Source organism: Globicephala melas, chromosome X (assembly GCF_963455315.2).
Source record: "Globicephala melas chromosome X, mGloMel1.2, whole genome shotgun sequence".
Classification (NCBI taxonomy): domain Eukaryota; kingdom Metazoa; phylum Chordata; class Mammalia; order Artiodactyla; family Delphinidae; genus Globicephala; species Globicephala melas.
Window position 1 is genome coordinate 98,352,319 of NC_083335.1, and position 18,036 is coordinate 98,370,354.

Here is an 18,036-nt window from a genome sequence, read left to right on the forward strand (position 1 = left end):
ATTTGATTTATGCTTTATAAGAATTTCTTTGGCTGTTGTGTGGAGAATTGACTGGGAGAGGGGCAAGACTGGAAGCAGGAGGATCATTTAGGTAGCTATTGTGATAATCTAGGTGAGATATAAGGATAACTTATATCATCAGAGCAATAGCAAGGGAGATAATGAGAAGTGGTCAAATTCTGGACATGTTCTAGAAGTAGAGCCAACAAGATTGTCCAACAATTTGAATACTGGAGATTAAAAAAGAAAGACCAAGGATGATTCCAAGGTTGTCAGCCTGAATAACTATCAATTGATATGTCATTTACCAAAGGAGAGAAAACCATGGGAAGAGAAGGATACGGGGATGCAGTTCAGAATGTGGTTATGCTAAGGTTGAGATGCTCATGAGACATCCAAGTGTCAAGAAAGTACCTAGATTTGTGAGTCTGGATTTCAGAGTTGAGGTCAGGGCTGGAGATGTAAGTTTGAGAGTCATTGTCATATAGAGATTATTTACAGTCATGGGACCAAATAAGAGGTAATATAGATAGACAAGGAAAGGTGTCAGAACTGAGCTAGAGCACTCCAATATTAAGAGATTAGTAAGATGGGAAGGATTCTGTAAAGCAGACTGAGAAGCAGTGGACAAGAAGGTGGAGGAAAAACCAGAAAAATTCAGGTTACAGAAGTCAAATGAAGGTAGAGTTTTAAGATGGAGGGAGTGAGTGATCACCTGTATCAAGATGAGGACTGTGAATTATCCATTGAAGTTGGGCATGTTGAAATCACTGGGGTTCAAGGCTAATGACTTTTAAAAGTCAATAGATTGGTGTGAGATGATATCTCATGGTAGTTTTGATTTGCATTTCTCTAATGATTAATGATGTTGAGCATTCTTTCATGTGTTTGTTGGCAGTCTGTATATCTTCTTTGGAGAAATGTCTATTTAGGTCTTCTGCCCATTTTTGGATTGGGTTGTTTATTTTTTTGTTATTGAGCTGCATGAGCTGCTTGTAAATTTTGGAGATTAATCCAGTCAGAATGGCCATCATCAAAAAATCTAGAAACAATAAATTCTGGGGAGGGTGTGGAGAAAAGAGAACACTCTTGCACTGCTGGTGGGTATGTGATTTGGTTCAGCCACTATGGAGAACAGTATGGAGGTTCCTTAAAAAACTACAAATAGAAACTACCATATGACCCAGCAATCCCACTACTGGGCATATACCCTGAGAAAACCAAAATTCAAAAAGAGTCATGTACCAAAATGTTCATTGCAGCTCTATTTACAATAGCCCAGAGATGGAAACAACCTAAGTGCCCATCATCGGATGAATGGATAAAGAAGATGTGGCACATATATATAATGGAATATTACTCAGCCATAAAAAGAAACGAAATTGAGCTATTTGTAATGAGGTGGATAGACCTAGAGTCTGTCATACAGAGTGAAGTAAGTCAGAAAGAAAAAGACAAATACCGTATGCTAACACATATGTATGGAATTTAAGAAAAGAAAATGTCATGAAGAACCTAGGGGTAAGACAGGAATAAAGACACAGACCTACTGGAGAACGGACTTGAGGATATGGGGAGGGGGAAGGGTGAGCTGTGACAGGGCGAGAGAGAGTCATGGACATATACACACTAACAAACGTAAGGTAGATAGCTAGTGGGAAGCAGCTGCATGACACAGGGATATCGGCTCGGTGCTTTGTGACCGCCTGGAGGGGTGGGATGGGGGGGGGAGATGCAAGAGGGAAGAGATATGGGAACATATGTATATGTATAACTGATTCACTTTGTTATAAAGCAGAAACTAACACACCATTGTAAAGCAATTATACCCCAATAAAGATGTTTAAAAAAAAAGTCCATATTAAAAATGCGAGGCCATTAGTTACTTTGGGGGTTGATAAATTTCCTTTCGTCTCTTTCCATAGACAGCTGAATCATTTTTGACTTGCTTTAAAATTTCAATATTACAGAATATAAAAGACAGCCTGCAACAAATCTCAGGTCGGATTGACGTTATTCACAATAAGAAGGCAGCAGCATTGCAAAGTGCCACACCGGTGGAAAAGGCGAGGCTACAGGAAGCTCTCTCACAGCTCGATTTCCAATGGGAAAGAGTTAACAAAATGTGCAAGGACCGACAAGGGTAGGTACCACTTTTCCTTTTACTAAATGATTATACCTGTCTCCCAGGAATTCTAGAGTTCATTTCAGTGTTCTCCATGGAAAAAAAGAGAGGTAGGGAGGAAGAGAGGGAGAAGTATCACTTTCACTGGAAAAAGGTAAGTGGAGTAAGAAAAAATAATGATGAACAGTTCAGACTAATGAGCTGAATTCAACAAATTTTTCTGTACTGAAGTTAGTATTACGTTGGAGCACTATAATATCCTCTAAAATTTCAGGTAATGTCAAAACCCATCTGGTCATTTAATTGAGGTGGTTTAAATAATTGTACAATATAAATTGTATACCTTTGGTCAAATCTGTATCCTATAGATTTATAACCATTTGATATACTTAGATTAATATATTGGAAATATAAGCTGGCAACACAAAGTTGATTTTCGTGTGTTGTTTCTGTTTTGAAGGTGATCCTTTACATTTGGAAGTCCCCTCACTTTTTTGCTACAAGGAATTTGTTGATTTAAAATAATTAATTTTTAGTGCTTCCCTTAATTAAAATATCCAACTGTTGACCAGATTTTTAAAAGTCACATACATTTCTTAGCCTCATACTACAAGAAGATATTGTTTTATCTTCCAATTTTAGGTTAAAAGGAATAAAGTTGTAATGGCTTAAAACAATTGGTTTCAAAGATTTGTTCAAGACCATCTTCTTCATTATTCTCAGAGGAAATCAAATCATTTTTAATAATTACAAAGAACCTCCTTAATATCTCTCAGATCTGTCCATTTCTTGCCATCTTTACTTCTATTTTTGTTCTTCATTTACTGCATTAGATTCCTAAATCAATACTTCTAGCAGAAATCTCAGTTGTCTCCAGTGATCATCCCCACTTTGTTCCCCATTATCTTTCATCCAGAATTCTTTTTCTTAAGTGTAAGAAAACTTACATTCCCTTTAGAATAAAGTGCAAACTTATTAATTGGGGATATAAGGCTTTCACATGACCCCTGCTCCTCTGGTCAGCCTCACTGTTTATCAATTCCTGCCTGCCCTACAACCCCTCCAAATTCTGCTCTATCACTATTAAATTGATTTAAAGATTCACAAATGTTTTCTGCCCTCTCTGGCCTACCTGCCCTTCAAGTCTCATATGAGATGTTATTTCCTTCTTAAAATCCTAAAAATATTAGTTGATCATAGAAAGTTAGATATTAGTTTAACATTAATGGAATATATCAACATACTATTTATGTATTTGCAGATGTCACCAGACTTGGTGGCTACTCTGTAGAGGACCTGCTCCAAAGTGACCTATTCCTAGAATTTACTACATAGCAGTCGATTTTATTGATTGATTTTTTCCTTTTATGCCTCCTGCACAAGCACCTGAGAGACAAAAGCTGTGTTTTATTTTGTGTGGTATGCTCAGGATTAAGGTAGTCTTGAGCACGAAGTGGATGTTCAGTGTGTATGGACTGAAGCCTCCTGCAAGAAGCCTGAGAATATGTTTCCCTGGATGGTCCAGTAGTTCTATCTCAACTTACTGGAAAACAGTGGGCCCTAGGGTATCCAAAGCCATTCTTGATAAAGGGAAAGAAACTCAGCAACCCTATGTATATGCTGCAAAAGACAAACTCTTATTGCCATCATGGTACATCTCTCAGTAGCCCACATTGAGTCAAAATGAGCTTTTACAAGTTGCTCCAATGAGGTCAATTTCATCACTGTCTTTTGGGGTGCTCATTCCACTTTGGAGATGTTTTTGTCTTTGTTGTCTTCTCTCAGTGTTTTCTTCCAGCCATCCAAGGCCACCAACACTATCCCTTAAGAACCTTGCAGGGTTCTTGGGTAGCCAGTGGTTACTGTGCTTCTATAGACACCTCCCATTCTTGCACGAAAGCAGAGGTGAAACTTTCTGCTTTCTGAGACTTCTCCCCCACTTTATGTCATCTTTGGTCTGTGAGCTGGGTATTCCCTTATGACAGTCATACAACTCTTTCCCTTTCAGTTCACCTTCAACCATAGTCTTTAAAAGAAGCAGAAGACTAATGCCATTCCACAGAGAGAGTAAGCTGAATTCTCACCCCACATCTGGGTGAGGTCTTTCCTGAATTCTCACCCCATGTCTGGGTGGGGTCTTTCCTATGTCTGGCAAGAGATAGTGTGTCACTAACGCCAGTAGACCCACTCTTTTCTTATCCAGATTCTGCAAAAGTATCCTAATTTTTCTCTAACTGGGTTCCTCTAGGAATTGGTCAGGAGCTGCTAAATTTCCTGTGACTTTTAGTCTAGTCTCAAGTAAAACTGTTTTAAGTTATTGCTTGTGAGCACAGACACTAGAGTTCAACTTGTTTTGGAATCCTGGCTTTCCTGCTGACTGGATTTATGTCCTTGAACAAGTTCCCTAACCTTTATGCTCCACAATTCCCTTATCTATAAAATGGGATAAAAATATTTTCTAAGTCATAGAGTTGTTATGAGGATTAAATGACACAATGTATGTAGAGTGCTTAGCAGACTGCTTATACATGATAATGACTCGATCAAGCTTGGCAATTTTGAAGATAAAAATAATGGTCTTCTGGCTCTTATAGTCTTCATGCCTGCTAATTCTTTCTTATATGCTTTCACATTTTCCTGAGCACCATGGAGAGTTGATTTAAATTCAGTCCCTGATTTGAAGAACCTCCCAGTCCTAGAGAGAAAATGGACAAACAGCCAATAAATTACAGGTTGACAGATGTGAGCGATGTGAGAGGGTGAGAACAAGATCCTTGGGGAGTGGAATAGGAGCATCTTACTCAGAGTCAGGAATAAAGCAAGTTCAGTGGACTGTTCAAGGTTCTGAGTTACAACTAACAGAAAGTAACTCCAGTTACCTTAGGTAGGATAATATAATTGGAAGGATATCAGGTAACTCATGGAATCAATGGAAAGGCCTGCGAGTCAGGTTTAAATATGGGCAGAAATTGTCAAGGAAGACCAGGATATGCACCCAGAAACACACCCAGCATCAAGCTATAAGATGAATCTGAATTATAAACTTCTGTCACTGCCGTGGTCCACTGGTCCACAAGAGGTACCATTGCCACTGGATATTGGTTGCTACTATCCTGCCAAAAAGTATCAAAATTATTATTTCTTTTTGTGTCACTAATTTTAGAATTAAGGTTTCTGACAGAATTATTTGGTAAAGCAGGAGATGGATATTTTTTTCTCTGAAAGGCCAATTAGTAAATATTTTAGTGTTTGCAGGTCCTATGATCTCTGTTGTAACTACTCAACTCTGCTGTTGCAGGGTGAAAGAAACCATAGACAATATACAAATGAATGGGGATGGCTTGTTCTAATAAAACTTTATTTATAAAGACAGGTGGTAGGCCAGATTTTGCTGGTGGGCCATAAATTGCCAACTCCTGTAATAAGGCATACTTCAGTCATATAAGTAGGTTCTAACTGCCAGGGGTTAGGGAAAATAAATAGCTGGAATTTGGGATCCTTTGCGGTGATAGTCAGGAATTTATCTCCCACCAAGCCCATACAATGGTAGATTTTTGAATCCTTAGAGAGACTAGAAGCTATAGATTCTTTTTTTTTAAATTGAAGTATAGTTGATTTACAATGTTGTGTTAGTTTCTCGTGTACAGCAAAGTGATTCAGTTATGCATATATATACATATTCTTTTCCGTTATTTTTTTTTACAGGATATCTAACATAGTTCCTTGTGCCATAGAGTAGGACCTTGTTGTTTATCTATTTTATATGTAGTAGTTTGTATCTGCTAATCCCAAACTCCTAATTTATCCTTCCCCCACCCTTTCCCCTTTAGTATCCATAAGTTTGTTTTCTGTATCTGTGAGTCTGTTTTGTAAGTAAGTTCATTTGTGTCATATTTTAGATTCCACATATAAGTGATATCATATGATATTTGTCCTCCTCTGACTTACTTCACTTAGTATGATAATCTCTGGGTCCATCCATGTTGGTGCAAATGGCATTTTCATTATTTTTTATGGCTGAGTAGTATTCCATTGTATGTATATACCACATCATCTGTTCATCTGTCGATGGACATTTAGGTTGCTTCCATATCTTGGTTATTGTAAATAGTGCTGCTGTGAGCATTTGGGTGCATGTATCTTTTTGGATTAGAGTGTTCTCTGGATATATGCCCTGGGGGTGGGATTGCTGGAACATATGGTAATTCTATTTTTGGTTTTATAAGGAACCTCCATACTGTTTTCCATAGTGGCTGCACCAGTTTACATTCCCACAGTGTAGGAGGGTTCCCTTTGCTCCACACCCTCTCCAGGTTTTGTCATTTGTAGACTTTTTGATGATGGCCATTCTGACTGGTGTGAGGTGATACCTCACTGTAGTTTTGATTTGCATTTTTCTCATGAATAGAAGCTGTACATTTTTAAATACCCTCATGTTGGGTTCTCAACAAAAAACTACTGATTTTTTTTTTAAGTAAGTCAACTTGAGGTTAAAACAAAATACCTTTGAGCCAGTAAGAAGGTATTAGTATATTTTCACATATGATCCAGGTATGATAGTATATTAGTCAGCTATTACCGTAATATGGCGATACAAATCACCCCAAAAACTCGATGGCTTAAAACAAGCCTTTATTCTCACGCTTATGGATCTTTAGGTTGTCTGTGTTTTGGCTGACTTAGGCTGAGTGTGGCTGGGCAGCTGTTTCAAGTTATGGTTAACTGGGCTAGGCTCTAGGATGTGTGCTGGGTTAAGGTCTGTTACATATATATTTATTCTGGGCTTAAGATGAAGGATCAGTGGCACAGTCTGCTCATGACGGGTCACCAGAGCATGAACCAAGCCTAATCTCCTAAGAGCACTTATGACCTGTGATCATATTAAGCCACTCACATGCCATTGGCCAAAGCAAGCCTGACATGAGTAGAATGGGGAAGTAGTCTCTTCCTACAGTGGAAGGGAAAGAAGAATGAATATTTGCTGAATAATAATCTAAACTATTATAGATAGTTAATAACACAGGATTTTTTTACAGCTAGAAAATACCTTAGTAATTTTATCCTGCTTCATTATTTTATACGGGAGACTAAATCACAAAGATGTTAAGTGACTTGCCAAACACATGCTACGTGACACATCTGCATATTTCTATTTCACCAAAATATTTAGCTCTAATAGATCTACAGAGTTTACTCACAAATAAGTTATAGATATGAGAAAATGCATTAGTCTCTTGGCATTCCTAAGGCATAGTTGCTGAGACCATCCTTAATCAACAGATTTATGAACGCCATAATGGCAGAACTCACCTCTATTAAATGTCATAAAGTAAAACAGACATTACTGTCCAAGTCAAGGCAAGTAGAGGATTAAAATCCAGATTGACTGTGACTGCTCACTCATTATCTAGGAGACCAGCTTCCACACGTTGTCTTCCAGCAAATAGAATTTCAACATGTGCCTCAGTAAACTTACAAATCCTCGAAGTATTAAAAGTGGCTCCTTTCCATGGAAACACAGATGGTGAACACAGTAGATATTAAATCCATGAATCCTATGTGGGCATATACATATCCATGTATATGGATAGATATCCGTATATATAAACGCAAGATAAATATTTAACTTTATGAGAAATTAACATTGTTGCTAAATGCTATTTTCATCTATTTCTTGGTGGATTGCTCACTGTTTATAAAAGATACCTACAGGAAACACATGAAAATAAAGAATTAACATAATATCTACCTAGTATTAGAGAAACAATGTGCTTTCCTTCTTCCAACAAGCATTTAAGGAGGACCTTTCAAGTGCCAGATACTTTGTTGTCTTTCCTTTCTTTCTGTTACCACCTTTCCTATCCCTCAAACCATTAATAAATTTGCCCCATTTTCAGGAAATTATTCCTCAAGTCTTAGAGAATAGCACAAATCAAATACGATTTAAAAAGTGAAAGCAGTTTCTAGACTACAAATTGCTCTGTAGCCATAAGATGGCATTATTGTGTAACAACAAGATTCTGGTCTGACAGTGTGAGGGCATTTAAAAAATCAAATTCTATTACCAATGATAGTTCATAAAATAAGAAATAGGAAAACCATGTTGCATAAAAGAAGCCAGGCACAAAAGGATATATGTTGTATGATTCCATTTATATAAAACTCCAAAACAGGCATATCAGGGGTTAAAGGTCAGATATGGTGACCTTTGTGGGGAATAGAAATTAACAAGGGCAGGAGCAAGTCCTGGTGTTCTGAGTAACGTTTTATTCATCTGGATGCTAGTTGCATTGGTACATTTCCCTTAAGAAAATGTATGGAACTGTGCACTTGTGATTTGTGTACTTTTCTGTGTGTATGCTGTACTTGAATGAAATTTACACTTAAAAGTAAAAAAATCATAACTACGTACATTTTTAAGTACAAGAAGGCCCCGATCTCAGAATTTAAAAAAAAAAAATATGTAGTTTTAAGAAAAGCATGTTACATTGTTCTATTTTTAGCCTTTCACCCTGGACTTCCAAACACTTTATAATAAGCCAGTACAGACTCTAGGATAAGTTTGTGAGCACCACCACTCTAGAGAAAGCTTTCCTGAATTTCCCACCATCATGCTGGGACCACAGTGCCACATGTCAACAGGATGCTGGGAATGGGAGAGCTGGAAACCGCTTCCCCAGGGATTTCTTATTTGTTTGGCTCCCTTAGCGCCAAGCCCACAGTATTAATGCGCTTACAGACTCTTGCTGCTGTGAGACAATGAAAGAAATGAAACGAGAGAAAACAGGAATAGAAACCAAAGAAATCTGACTTGAAGAGAGAGTGCCTTAATCATCTCTGTATTCAGATTCTGGGGGACAAGCATGTAATTCTGCAAGCCCACTCAAAATGCAACTTTCTCATAAGCGTTTGCTATCTCAGTTGTAATTTTTCTACTGGAGCATTCAATAAATATTTTTCTCTTATGTCAAGGTGAGGGAAATAACCACACACTACCCATAGAGGAGAGGAATAATATATTAATCCTTATGGCATCACCATACAATTTTATCCTCTAAAGTGGAAGCTAGAGGAACAGATGTATAATCTGGGAGCTTTTCCAGAATTGTTTGTTCCTAAATGAGACATTCAGCTATAGCAGCATTAGCAGCCTCTTCTGTTTGTCACAATGCCATATGTATTTGGGAAGATACATGAGAAGCACACACAGGATCCTGACAACTCAGGAAAGATTAACACTGCAGTCTTAGAATTAGTCTCTACTAAATGTAAAGATTTTTATGCCAGATTGGATCTTTGTTTCCCCTCCCAGGTATATGTATAAGTGCCAATACATAATTCTACTGTTGTTTTTTGAACTTGGTAGAATTAAGAAGTAAGAAGTAAAAAAAAAAATACCCTGAATATGGGAAATTTTTTTACATCTCATTTCAGAATCATTGTTGTACTGACCAGGGGAAAGTATTCTCATGCATTCATTCATGGGGACACTGCAGAGGAAGATGTGTTAAATTGAGGAAGAAGTGACATTTTCTCTTTATGTCCCACTTTTTCATGCTGCTGAGACCATGGTGTATGGGGAAGGCTTCTGATTTGGTTCTCAAAATCAAGATATGGGGGCTTCCCTGGTGGCGCAGTGGTTGAGAGTCCGCCTGCCGATGCAGGGGACGCGGGTTCGTGCCCCGGGCAGGGAAGATCCTACATGCCCCAGAGCGGCTGGGCCTGTGGGCCGTGGCTGCTGGGCCTGCGCGTCCGGAGCCTGTGCTCTGCAACGGGAGAGGCCACAACAGTGAGAGGCCCGCGTACCGCAAAAAAAAAAAAAAAAATCAAGATATGTTTTTGAAAATCATTATTTATTAAATAATTGATTCGATAGAATTCATTTTTAGAACTTAGTTATCTCTGTAAAGAAAATAATACACTTTTATCTCCACAGATCTATCAGGAAACATACATAGACACACCCATACACTCCCCAATTCACCTAAACATTGGAAATATTTAAAAGTTTATTGTTAACCTTCAAGTGTTCCCCGGGTAAGCATCTTGTTCACTATCTGCTCCCCTACATTTGTCTACATTGATTGGTCAGTTTTATTTTATTCGTTACTGGATATCAGAAACCATATCAATTTTCCTTCCTTGTACAATGTCCAGTACAGCACATTTGGTTAATAAATACTATTTGATGATAATGATGATGATGAAAACTATAATTTGACAGTGCTGATGTATCATATATGCCAAAAATAAATCATCAAAACTTTAGGAAAGGCGAATCTTTTACCAACCTGTCATTTGCTATAATCTCCTTTCACCAAGCTTAGCCTCTACACTACCTTCTCTGCCCTGTTTCCTCTTGTGTGTTTCAATTTAGGGATCACCCCCTCCTGCACACTGCCTTCTATGTCAGGCTGCTCTGTTCACATGTTTATATTTCTGCTGGGGCTCTGTATAATCTAAATTAATCCCTAGCTATCGTGAATATCTTTCACTGGCCAGTTGTTGCATGTTGCACACCACTGAGAGAGCAATTGTGAGCGAAATAGAGAAATCTTTTGTTTCCACCCAGCAGCCCAAAATGAAGTCTGTGGTTTGACTGCCGATGCCAGTTACATGGAGGTTTGACTACCAGAGGCAAAGCTTTAAACTACAAAATAATCCCATATAGTTGGTGTTAGGAGGTATTTAATGTTAACATAGTGACTGTCAATTGTCAACAAACAATTATTCCACAATTCTCTTTTTTTTGAAACTCTATTTAACATGTGAGCCATTCATGATACAGTATATCGTTTGAATTAGATACCTAAACTAGCCTTTGGTTTATATTTCTTTGTTTACATATAATTTCTGTGAATGTTTAGTTGTTGAGAACAGTTGGTGAAGGAATAGAATGAAGGGGACCTGTTGTATTTATTTAATAAGGAGACATTTTTTTAACATCTTTATTGGAGTATAATTACTTTCCAACGTTGTGTTAGTTTCTGCTGTATAACAAAGTGAATCAGCTATATGTATACATATATCCCCATATCACCTCCCTCTTGTGTCTCCCTCCTACCCTCCCTATCCCACCCCTCTATATGGTCACAAAGCACCGAGCTGATCTCCCTGTGCGATGCAGCTGCTTCCCACTAGCTATCTATTTCACATTTAGTAGTGTATATATGTCAGTGCTACTGTCTCACTTCGTCCCAGCTTACCCTTCCCCCTCCCCGTGTCTTCAAGTCCATTCTCTACTTCTGCGTCTTTATTCCTTTCCTGCCCCTAGGTTCGTCAGACTATTTTTTTTCTTTTTAGATTCCATATATATGTGTTAGCATATGGTATTTGTTTTTCTCTTTCTGACTCACTTCGCTCTGTATGACAGACTCTAGGTCCATCCACCTCACTACAAATAACTCAATTTCATTTCTTTTTATGGCTGAGTAACATTCCATTGTATATATATATGTGCCACATCTTCTTTATCCATTCATCTGTTGATGGACACTTAGGTTGCTTCCATGTCCTGGCTATTGTAAATAGTGCTGCATTGAACATTGTGGTACATAACTCTTTTTGAATTACGGTTTTCTCAGGGTATATGCCCAGTAGTGGGATTGCTGGGTCATATGGTAGTTCTATTTGTAGTTTTTTAAGGAACCTCCATACTGTTCTCCATAGTGGCTGTATCAATTTACATTCCCACCAACAGTGCAAGAGGGTTCCCTTTTCTCCACATCCTCTCCAGCATTTATTGTTTGTAGATATTTTTGATGATGGCCATTCTGAATGTGACTGGTGTGAGGTGATACCTCATTGTAGTTTTGATTTGCATTTTGAAATGCATTACATATAAGTTTGTTTCTGCCCACCAGCTTACCTTCTGTATGTTCCTACTGCTAGTTCAAAGCACTCAAGTGTTGCACAGTGATTTGCTTTTTATGATAGACATTTCATACAGGATCATTTGCCTTGTATCTTTAACATTTTCAGATTCTTATAAATCTTTACAGTTCACATAGAGGTTAGTTTAAAACTTGCTTCAGATAAGAAATAGACTTGATAGAAAATTCACATAATCTCAAAGTTAAGCATAGATCAATATCCTGGATCTTTTTCTCAAAGTAATTGAACATTTTTGTTTCCCAGGATAGCTGTGTACACACATTTCCATTCTTCACCATAGACTATTCTACTTCTTCAGTGTACAGGGGGCTATAGTTTGCTTGTTTCTTATCTAAATAAATTTTTACTTTCATCATTGCCAAAGGGAAAAAGGCTCTAGTATAGAAAACAACTTGAAACCTATAAGACTAGCCTCATTTTGGAAATAATGCCACTATTTAGCTTTACTCATTGTATGTTTCTTGGCTTTGTCATGTCAAAAATTTCCCTTCTCTAAATATATATATATATATCTTTTTCTGTCTACACGGGACATATGAGTTTTGGAAGAAAACAAAATTGTGCTAAATGTCACTTTTATAGGAATTCTCTTAGCTCTATCATTTTGAATTTGTTTTGGCTGAGAGTAACAGAAGCTCAAGGCAGTAATGCCTTCACTAAGACAGAAGCATATTTTTCTCTCCTTAAAAACCTAGGAGTATGCAGTCAAAGCAGGTATGATGGCTCTACTCATTCCTGCTTTCTACCCTGCTATTCTTATATGGTAGGCCCTCATCTACACATTGCAAGATGGAGTCCCACCACATTCACATTCCAAGAAGCAGGATGGGAGGAGGTGGGGAGAAGGGGAAAAGGATTCCCACCAGTAGTCTTTTAGGGAAGTTTCCTGGAAACTACCACATTTTACTTACACTTACACTTCATTGGCCAAAGTCAGTCACATGTCCACACCTAAGCTGCAAGGGAGGCTGAGAAATGTTGCATTTATTCCTGAATGCTATGTGCTCTGCCAAAAAGTGTACAGTTATAGAAAAGTGGGAGAATGCATATTGGAAGAGAGCTAACAGTCTTCAATGTATATATAGAGAAAGTAATATTTTGTTTTGTTTTGTAAACAACCCTCAGAAATATGTAATAAGTATAGCTTTTTTGAGTATTATTTCCTTCCCCTACTTTGTTTCATAATTTTATGAACTCTGATTGAGAAAACATGTTACTCTGGCTTCCTGAATTCTGCCAATATAAAAGTAGAAGTTTTTCATCATTGCCCAGTACCCACTTGTTCTCTCTCCATGCCCTCAAAACAAATTTTTATTAATTAATTTTTGCCTGACTCTTGCCCCTCTTTCCAGCAAAGCCCCTGCTTAGCCAAGGAAGGTGATGGATGACTCGGTTTTCACAGTGCTCCTAGGTTATATGTTCCCTACTTACTTACTTTGAGTTAAGTTGGGTCATTTGTAAGCTGTAGCAGTTTAGATCACTGACTCCAAGAAGATCCACTATAAAATAAGGATCTAAGACTAAAGGTAAAATTATGACAATGTACTGTAATTTCAGGACATCCCCTTTTCTGGACATGTAAGATGGGTGTTGCATAAGAGTAAAGAGCTTCTGTTTTAGCAACAGCTACAGGCCAGGCAGGTATTCAGCACTTTACATGTATGATTTCATCCTCAGGAGAACCTTATTTTCAGATGAGGAACTTGAGATTTGGAGAGAACAAATAACTGTCCCAAGCTCGCATAGGAAGTATATGCCAGAGCCCATATTTTGACCCAAGTTATGAACTCTTGTCTCTGCGTCCCTTGTCTCCTATATATTTCATATAGGATTTCTCATGCTCAAGGATTATGTTCTCTGTTTCAGCCATCAGTCTTCAGTAGCAGAAGCAGAGGTACATATAAAAAGTTTTTAAACTATTTTATCTGAAACCACAGTGTTTCAAAGAGATGTATTTAGAAGGTGGTATCTTCACATTCAATATCTATAGAAAAATAGACTGTGATTCTATAAGATGCTTTGCAAAACCAAGTGGTAAAGGATCTCCTCAAGTGCTTGAGGAACCCTGCCTTGTTCTTTGGTAGTAGTCAAAGTCCTACTCATCATTCAGGACCCAATGCAGATATCACTATTTGGAATCATTTGCTGGTCTCAATCAATTATTTCATTTTCTGTGTTCCTAGAACCCTCTGTTCATGTACTGCTCTTACAGGTGCTTGTCATAAATTTGTATGTCCTGCATAACTGTGTGCAACTCTGTACCATCCAGGAGAGTTTTTGTTCCTATAGGGCAGAAACTGTGCCATATACCTTCTGTCACCCCATAAGCCAAACACAGTATAATTCCATGGTAGTTGCTCAATACATATTAATTTTTAAATTGATGAATCCTTACATTTAAATGATAAACTGCTGACTCAAAAGTTGTAATATTTTGGAATGAATAAGCTTCTTGTTTCTTTGATTAACAAGAACTTCATTTCCATTATAGTTTATTCAACAAAATATTTATGGAGGGTAAATTTTCTCATATTTACTTTCATTTTTCTGTAATAAAACTGAATTATGACTTTGAAGTATGGATATAGCAATATATGAGTAATCTGAGATCTTGATATGTTCCTATAATTATGGTATTTGAGAGGAGTAAGCAGTCTCCCCTAAAGAAAATATACCCATTAGCCACTAAAGTCAACATAACTTTGTGGTGGAAGTCAACAAACTTTTTGTTTGTTTGCTTACTTGCTTGCTTATTTTAACTTCTACTATTCTGTGGGCAGGAGCGTGATTTGTTGCCATTACGAAATTCTAACACTTTAAAAATTCTGTTTACGCTGTGAGAATTGCAAATTCTTGACTGTAAGGCAATTTTCACAAGAATTATTTTCTTATTAGTTTTAGTTTATCCACGGACAGTCTCAGATTCCTCTTGAAAAACATCAGTTTCCTCAAGGGAAGACTGCCCATTACAAGCTAAAGATGTGGTTTTTGAGAGATTTCTGCTTGAAACAACACATTTTAAAATATTCTATGTGATTTCCTAGAATGGTTAGATACTTAGAAAAATAAATAATAGCTTAGATGGACATTTAAAAAATCCTTACAATTTGAATAATGTTTATGTTTGAATACATTTAAGCTGTATATTTTTTTCACAAAAGGTAAATTCTGTCTGTGTAGCTTCTCTTGAAATGCTTTATTTTTTTCTTTCTTCCTTTCATTTGTCTTCTTCTAATATTCAAAGATAATGTTGGAAACTAAGCATTGTCTTTCTCATGCCCTTTGTTTTGAAAGAATTCTGAGATAATCAGAGGTACAATTCTGTAATCTTTATGGGTACCTTCTATAAAGTAATAGCACCATGATTAAGATGTTGATGTCAACTCTCATATTTGTCTTATCCCTTTTTCCCTGTCACCCAGTAATATGAGTGACCCAAGGTAGCTTTCCATTGGGCCCTTAACAAAGTCTGCCACTATTGGTTAGGTGCTGCCCCAGTAATTATGTGCAATAAACATACCCCAAAATAACAATAAGTAATTATTCTCATGATTAGAGGGCTACTCTAAGTGAACTCTGTTTTAGCCTGTGGGACTGTAGGTTGAATGAATAGGCCTGATGTGTGTGTTTCACCCTGGGGTCCAGGCTGGAAGGGCAGCAGATACTTAGGGCATGTGCTTCCATGGCAGAGTTCAGAAGCTCTCAGAAGGGCAAGCAGAAACACATAATGCTTCTGAAGACCTTGCCTTGGAACTAACAAACTGCCTCTTTTGTCCACATCCAGTGGTCAAAGCAAGTCACGTGGCAAGACCAAAGTCCAGGAGCAGAGGAATACACTCTGTTCGCCAAAAAAACATGTCAAGAATGAGGATACATAATAATACTACAGAATGGAATTCACAATGACAATTTAATATATTACACTACCACAGTAGAATGTTACAGCTTCAGCAAACTTTACTGATGGCACTTTTCTAACTATTTGAGAAAGTCCAACCTAGAGCTTGTTGATTCCACTGGAAACTGTGTCCTGAATCCATTTTTTCCACAAGTTTTATCTCTAATATAATGTGTTGGGGGTATTTCTGTTTTTACAAAATAAAAACTGTAATATTATGAAGCAGCAGTTTAAAGACCCCTGAAAAAATAGGATATTAAAACCAACTTGAAATCAGAATTTTATTTACCAACTTGAGAGCCTCCTTGTGCTTTGGCATACTTGGAAGTTGGATTTCTGAATAGCATCATGACTTTCCTTACCCAGCTGTCTGCTGCTTGAAACTACCATAAGCTGACTATCACGGCTCGCAATATACCCTTGAAGAAGGCCATCTGGTTTATGTCTCTTGGCAAAATCTGTTTAAAAACAAGCAGCTGCATGACAGAGTAAGAAGGAGTCTCTGTCTAGCTGTGGTAAATAAGTAGGTTTGCAATGCACATAATAAAGCATTTTCTAATCCAAGCCAACACTTCTAAAGGGAAATTTTCTTTTCTCACAAATAAAACTCCACAGAATTCAATGACAAGGAAGGGACTTCATCAAATTTATATTTCAGCAGCTTAATAGTATGAGAAAAATAAACAAAACAAAGCTTATTTTTGATGAGGTACAACCTTCTTGTAATAACTATCTTTTGTACGCTTATGTAGAATCCAATGCTTGGAAATTGTTATATTTTTACTTATATCATAATTCAAATTTCTTAAAGACCTATCCTTTGAAACCCTATCATTAGTTGGTATTTAATAATTTATTGAATATGCTCTCTTTCCTTCTACTAGGTCTCTGTGTATCCCATTACACTTACTTTGTCTCGAAGAGCACATGCTACATTGTTTAAAAAGCATGAATGGATTTTCCAATCCAGTTCTGTGCTTTTCCTTAACTCTATCTACAGGGTCAGGCTAGCTTTGGTTAAGGATTGATTTGGGTCTTAATAAACATTTTGGGGTTAAGAGTGTCTTGGTTTGGCTTCCTCCAAAAGCAAATCCTGAGACAAGGATTTGAGTTTAGGTTGTTTATTTGGGAGGTGACCTCAGAAAATTGTGGTAGGGTATAGTGAGGTGGTGAGAAAAGTAAGAGAAAGTAACCTGTAAAGAGTTTTATCAAGTCAGCCACTGCTGTAGGAGACTGGAGCTTAATTCCATGGAGAAGGTCTAGGAAACCACAAAACAGATATTATGCAGTTACTTTAGGCAAGGAGCAAGAGAGCTGTGATGTTTATACTCCAACCCTTACTCATCATTTTTAAGGGCTGATCAGGGTGTTCGTGTGTCTTTTGCAAGCACTTCCAGCCTGTCGTGCACTTGGCTGTAGTGTGTTCTCTGCTACAAAAAGAAAGCCCTCAGACTAAGACATATAGTTGAGGGCAGTTGGACATCAGCCAAAGGCACACTGGAGCATCAAGAGCCAAGAGAATGGGTGAGGTTCCAACTGGATCTGCTACAGTGTGAAGCGGTGGGGGGGGGGGGGGATTTTTGCACTAAATAAAGCCACTGAACTTCCTTATCCACCTGTTCATTCTTTTGCATATTTAGGCTACTTTTCTGATTCCTCCAGCTCTCTAGATCCTGCCTTATCCTAAGCATTTGCATTCTGATGTTTCTGCAACTTTCTTTCCCATTATTCCTCATTGACTTGTTTGTTTACTCTTTTACTGATGTTTACCTTTGTTGTTTGCATATACTTAACTGTTGTTAGGTCGTTGAATTATTGAGTTTTGCTTTACAGTTGTAAAAAGGATTTAGACATAGTTTTATTTTTTAAGTGGGATTCACACTAGTTAGTGACACAATTAGAACTAGAAATTGAAAATTGTGGACACAGTCCTACTTAAGTGAAATTCTTGAATGGCATAAAAGACTTGAATTTGTGTTTTCTATCACCAATAAATATTTGGGAGATTTCTCAGAGGATTAATTTAAGAAGATTTTATTTGTATGCCAAATTTATTCCAAGTGGTCTACAAATTATCCAAAAGTCTTGTTTCTGGTGTCAAAGGACAAGTTAAAATTAT

At 37.4% G+C, this 18,036-nt stretch overlaps 1 protein-coding gene across 1 annotated transcript in view; it reads left to right on the forward strand.

Annotated features, from left to right (window-relative positions):
* DMD (dystrophin) overlaps positions 1-18,036 on the forward strand; it is a 2,243,521-nt gene that overhangs the window by 1,034,424 nt on the left and 1,191,061 nt on the right. The window contains exon 43 of the mRNA XM_060293058.2: positions 1,971-2,143. Within this exon, the coding sequence (XP_060149041.1) occupies positions 1,971-2,143 (173 nt within the window). The remainder of the gene's footprint in view (positions 1-1,970; positions 2,144-18,036) is intronic.